This window comes from Vidua chalybeata, chromosome Z, assembly GCF_026979565.1.
Source record: "Vidua chalybeata isolate OUT-0048 chromosome Z, bVidCha1 merged haplotype, whole genome shotgun sequence".
NCBI classification, from domain to species: domain Eukaryota; kingdom Metazoa; phylum Chordata; class Aves; order Passeriformes; family Viduidae; genus Vidua; species Vidua chalybeata.
The window spans coordinates 11,180,735-11,187,126 of NC_071570.1; the positions used below are offsets into that span (position 1 = coordinate 11,180,735).

The following is a 6,392-nucleotide window of genomic DNA, read 5'->3' on the forward strand; positions in this document are numbered from 1 at the left end:
CTCTAAAAAAGCAGTAAACTATACTTCATATGGGCAGGTAGGACTGCAAAACCCATATAATCATAGTTCCTCCTTAACTATCTTAGTTGAATATTTAATAAGGGACTCTGTCTTGCATAACCAGTGCTATGCACATTTTAGTAATCCTTCTTAGAAAATACATTGCAGAAAATTTTACAGCATAAATTTTCAGTTCATAAATGATACTTACAATATTTCAGGTCTTCTGAATGAATAATTTTAAATTAATAGAAGTGCTTGCTCCTGGTTATTTTACATTCATATCAGTGGAAAAACATGTTAAAACAACCTGTTTTTTGTAGTCAGAAAGACACCTCCCTGACTTTCCTTTAATATCTCTGGAATGATGAACCTATTTTCTTTGCTTACTGTCCACCCAGACAAAACTGGTCAAATGAATGTAAGAAAGTGTGGTTTTTATTTACAGGGAAAAATCTAATTGTTCTACTTGTTACTGAGCTCTGAGTTATCTGAGTGAAGGAATCAAGAACAACTTTGATGATATTAAATCCAGTTTTCGGTGTAAATCCAATTCATGTTATTGGGACATCTAAAAAAGAAAAAATCACACATCAACAAAACATGTTATCTAGAGCAATAATAAAGATTTTTTTTTTTTACAAAGGGTTACTCAGAAATTCAAACCACGCTCCTAAGAAGAATCTTTCAATTAGCATAAAGAAAAGCAGCCATTACAGTACACATGAACCCCAGTCTCTACACCTAGATGTCGTAATGCCAGGCTGAAAAATATGATGCATTCACACCTAATACAATGAAAGAGGGTCTGAGCAATGCAGACAGTACCATCTTCAAAAGTTTTACATCAAGAATCTGTCTTCCAAGGACCACAGCAATACCATGTGAAATATTAACTGTCACTGACATTGCTAGGAACTAATAGCAAATGTCCTTGACTTGCATAAAGACCCACAAACCTAGCAGACAAAAACTTGTAGAACTACCTCTATCTTTTGGGCACCTCTCTGATCACAGCATGCTCTTCTGAGTGGAACAGACAAAACTTAAGCCAGCCAAAACCCTCATGCACCCCCTCAAAATCTAATCAATTTAAATCTCAGATAAAGACTGGAGACCCTCTTTGTACCATTTGGAGTACATAAAATAGAAGTTTAATAATCATAAAAATTTAATCTCTAATTAAAGGTTAATGTGTTATGTCAGATTCTTATATGAGGCAATGTATAATAGGATTTGGAGGGCACACTGATTCAGTTTGTCAGCAACTTGCACTTGGCTTCTGAGGCAATGGGATAATTATCTGTGGAGTGTTAAGTGGGCAGCTGCTAGTGATAGGAGAGCCTCTAAATGGTGCGAAGACCCGTGTGACCTGCTGATCCAGGAATGATGAAATAATCAGATTCCATCACTCGCTGTAACAAGCTATTACCAGAGCATTTATTTTAACACTGCTCAAGGCCTATGGAATTAGGACACAGATAGGGCATGTTCCACTGCATCCGTGACGTGCGTATTTTTTGCAAGATGAAGCCTTAAATAATACTATTATTTTGGGGCCTCAGAGTGAGACAAAACTTTATTAAGATTACTCATATTCCCATTTAGACCATATTCATTGCCAAACACAAGATGTTTAGCAAAAGGTGTTAGTAGAACTGCTCTACCCACACCAATGCAACAATTCCTGCTGTATCATGCTGTGCTACATCTACAGCATCCCCAGTCATCAAGGGAAATACTAGAAAAATGCTGTTTGCCTCAGAGAAAAATACCTGGTTGTTTTCACGATAGTGCAGCTCTTGCTAAACTTGCTGTGAAGAGGACCAGTGTTCTAACCACTCAAGGTACTCCATCACGCAGGACATTATATTACATGATCTGATGTTCATGCCTATCACTCCAGTTGAGCTGTGCTGGTCTTTAAGCAACTGGACTTCTCAATGGAAAATCAATGTATCTCAAAGTTAGTTTTCTTTTTGTTAAACAGTTTTTCCATTCCAGCCAGACTTTGCACCAAATTTGGCAAAATTATTTGTTATTACTAATCTTTAAAAAAAAATTATTCATTAAAATGATGACAAATCTAAAATATTCAATTTAGGAAGATGCCCAGAACTTAGCTTAAAACTTACTTTTAAGGTGCCAGAGTTTCAAATACTGTATTTGATAGTAACCTTTCAGAAATTTGCATTAACTGTATCGCATCTGACTGTCCTTTACATTTACTCTGATCATCCACTTTACAGCATTGTACAAAGCAAAATTTTCTTAAGATTGGCCTACATTGGCATAGCCTTTGTTGTATTTATCAAGAATAACTCCTAAAGTATGAAATCATTGAGGAAGAAGATGGTTCATGAGGGTCTATGAGGCATTAATTCATCACCATTACATAGTGGAGTGTTGGCAAAAGTATCTAATGATAGCAGAATACGGGTAAACACAAGGAAGCAAAAGGATTTATTTCACAGCAACCCTCAAATTAAGTGCTGATCTAGTCACAGAAAACTCTGGGGTTTAGGTTTTTGGGATTTTTCTTTCTTGTATCCTCCTACTTCCTGGTGGGGCTTAGTGTAGGAGGCTGATTCAGGAAATAGGCAGCAGAACTTTTCAAAGTGCCATTACGGTTTGATAACCAACACAATATGGTAATATCAGCAAGGACATCAGTCATGATGAGAATTTTAATGTTTCAATAACATGCATTTAGCAAGGACAAAGTCGCCTATTTTCTGTTATCATTTATTGGAACTGATCCCTGTACTTCAATGAGCTCTACTTTTAACAGAATTTAAGACTGATTTTTGATAAAATATAGAACAAGATCATAACAAGCTCCCCAGGGCTTTGCACTCTGTGTGTTTCAATTCAGATTCATAATTCCCTTGCATATTTTGTGCATGACATCATTTGGAGTAGCAAAAGGAAACATTTAGGAGCAATGCATTTCCCTGAGATAAAACATCTATGATCTGTTTTAAGAATATGTGAGATAGAAAACAGAGAAGTCCTTCACATTTAACCTGAACTCAAGTGACAAACTCAAATATTTGAAAGCATTTTTCACAAGTTCTTCTAAAATTACTTAAAATCTCACATATACTGAGGCATCCACAATATTTCAGTGAACTGTGCCATGCACAGTCATTACTCAGTGGCAAAAATATTGTTATGCCATTCAACTGTCACCCAAGGCCCGTTTCAATACCTTATATTTTGGTTCAAGGCAGACTACACACCAGTTACCTATTATTTTCTGGTGACATAATTTATTTTAATAGCACTTCCTGAGAATGAAATTTCAAGGGGCTAAGTAACACAGTATCTGCCTCAGGTCAGGCTTTTGACTGCTCTGACCTCCTGAATTGCTTTTCAGAAAATGAGCAAGCACACAAACTTTAAACGCCACACGATGCGTGGTCACGATGCGAAAGAGCTGAAGAACTTCTGGGAAAAGATCATCCAAGAGCAAACTGAGCAACAAGAAGCTGAAGAGTCTAGGCTAAGCAAAAGTGCCCTGAACAAGTAAGTGGTATTTTTTTCTTTTCCACAGGACAGCAAGGCATGTCATCACGTTTTAAAATAAGGTAACCTGTTATTGTACTGCTTTATTCATAGCACAGATTGTGTTCTGGATCTTTGGCACTTTTCCTCTCACAGCTGCTTGTCTCATATAACCATGGATCTTCTGCATGGAAACTCAGACACCCCTCACCCCTAAACCTCATGAGCATTCTTCAAAGGCCTTGGAGCATAGCCATGAAAAAATAAAGCACTTTGGAATTATGGCTTGTGACAGCCAGAAAATAGCAGGAATTTTACCTGGAACTGGTACAGCTACACAAATAAACAAAACAGTATTACATTAAAGCGACAACCACCCACCTAATCTGTAGAATAAAAAACCCATGGCACCTTTGTCATGTTTAATAGCCCTTCACATCATATAAACCCAAAGGTAAAACTGAAACAATGAGATTTTCCCATTCAATGGAAAATGTTGTGGGCTTTTTGTTGTTGTGGGGGTTTATTGTTTGTTTTAGTTTGGGGCGGGAGGGGGAACTTTACAAAGCAGAATAAAACAACAGGGATTGCCTACAGAGAGAGCTATATAGCTGTATTTTGGTATAGATAACTCTCCACAAGTGTGATGGACTGCTTCAAGTATTTGTTCAACTTGTGAAAACTCAGAACTTTGAATCAGGGTCTCCTGCACACTAAGTGTGCTGACTACCAATGGGCAGAAACAGAGGGCAAGAAATACCATGTCTCATGTGGTTTTCCTGCATAAACTTTTCTCAAAACTGGGACATTCACATAAGCTAATTTGACTTCAACAAACTGGAAGGTGCTGCCAAAGGGCTGTTTCTTGAAAAAAATTCTGGGTACTTTGACCCCAGTGCCCAAGAAGGAAGTACTGTCATTATTTAGATACTTGGAAATAAAGATCTGGGTAGGCCTTGTATCTCAAAAAAGTCAGATGTGGACAATCCTTCTTCTAGTATCCTACTCCAGGTAGTCAGTAGTATTCTCAAGTCCCAGTCACAAAATTGCTGGAGAAAAAATATATATGATGAAATCCAAGAAAGCGCTCAGCTTCACTGGAAATATTTATCACCCTAGATCACAAAAGACTACCAGAAGAAGACAGTGCAAATGCAATTTGTGGTTCAGATAACATTTTTGACTTCACAAAGTTGAAAATGTTAAAAGCTCTACTCTGAAGAGACGTCGTGAAAGAACCTTGAATATGTGTTAGCTTACATATTCAATGTCTTAACTGACCCATCACAACTGAAATAGATGCAAGCAAGTTCCTTCAAAGTCACTTGCCCAGTCAAAGCCCAGAGTGTTCACAAAGTGTTTTGTAATTTGAAAAAAAGTGATATTTTCAGGAAGTAATAGACACTATCAATACAAAACATACATATTCACTACCTCACCTAAGAGGCACCTGGGAGAATGGTGTGGTTTTACATAAAGGCGAGTGCTCTCTTTTTGCCATGTAGGACACTGATGAGAAACACCAGTATTCTCAATGGCAAATGTTTCCTAACTCACTGCACCTCTTTTTTGAGGCTTATCTATATGCATAAAAGAATATTGAAGACTAGGTAGTTTAAAACACAATGTAAAACCAAACTCAGAATCAGATAACACAAGCACCTATGTGAAAGAGCCACTGCTGAGTTATTCCCAGATGAAATCACTGGGTGATGTTCTTTTCACCAGACCAAAGGTAATTTAAAACCCCATATATTCTACTATGCATTTGGCATCACTATATAATATCTAATCTTATAACTGCTGGGTCAGGTGTTTCTTAACATTTCCTTCAGAAAACAACCCAGCCAACAATATCTTGCAGTGGTCTCTAGAGATTTTCTCTTCTGTTTTTACTAGTCAAGTATCTTGAAGCTATGTGGCTCCTCTTGCATGTGACACCAATTCCTTTCATTTAACACGTATAGGGTAGACCCTGTAACAGGGTCTGTAAACAGAGTTGGTTTTGTTTTCTTTTTTACCCAAAAGGATATATTTTAAGTTCAGCCTGCTCTTCTCCACAGCATTTTACAGCAGAACTTGAGGGGTTGGAGGAAAAACTGTATTTTTTAATTTACACATTGAATGACCTTACTGGATAGGCAGTACTTCTGTGTGGCTTTGAGAATACCCCAGAGGGAAAAACAGAGTTCTTCACAGTGACAGAATTTCAGCAGTTGTTTGACTCATTCGGAATCCAGCAATGTCAACCACTGATAGTATCAGTACTATCCTTTTCTCCCCTGCATTCCCAATGTAGCAAGCTAGAGGGATGTGTAATTGGTACATAAATACAGGACAAGTGCTCTGGTGATGAAAGAGAGGAAAGCTTCGACCCTGTTGAAAAGCCCTGGATACATTTGAAGGATTTGGCTCAATAACTGCTAAGCACTTGTACTCTCTTTGCAGACTTCGCCAGGAATGGACTCTGAGGCTGGAAGGTCGAGTAAGGCAGGTCCAGGCGCACATGAAAACACGGGACGAACAAATGACACCACTGTCTATCGAGGCCCTTCCCTCACCAGATAAAACTGTTGCTTAAAGGTGCTGTGCAAACACAGCAAGCACTGGGCCTCATTCTGACCTTGCATGCATCTAGAAACCAGCAGTTACACTGCTGAACAACCAAAAGGTCAGATTCTGCCCTTTTCCCAAACTATTTACTAGAGCTACTATTAAAGTCCTATTGAAATTCAGTGCAAGAATAATGCCACAGGGGAAAAAAAGCACAGAGTAACAGATGAGAAGCAGACAACTCTAATTTTTCCATGAGATATTATTTCTGTGATGTATCTATGTAACTGCATTTCCAAGTGACAATAACATACTCCTAAGAAAGAGGGCGG

At 38.0% G+C, this 6,392-nt stretch overlaps 1 protein-coding gene across 1 annotated transcript; it reads left to right on the top strand.

Moving 5' to 3' along the window:
- The first annotated feature begins 3,382 nt into the window (after window positions 1-3,382).
- On the top strand, window positions 3,383-6,088 carry LOC128802391 (protein FAM240B-like). The gene is made up of 2 exons (XM_053968706.1): window positions 3,383-3,528; window positions 5,956-6,088. Exons 1-2 carry the CDS (start codon window positions 3,383-3,385, stop codon window positions 6,086-6,088), a joined length of 279 nt encoding a protein of 92 aa, XP_053824681.1.
- The last annotated feature ends 304 nt before the right edge of the window (window positions 6,089-6,392 follow it).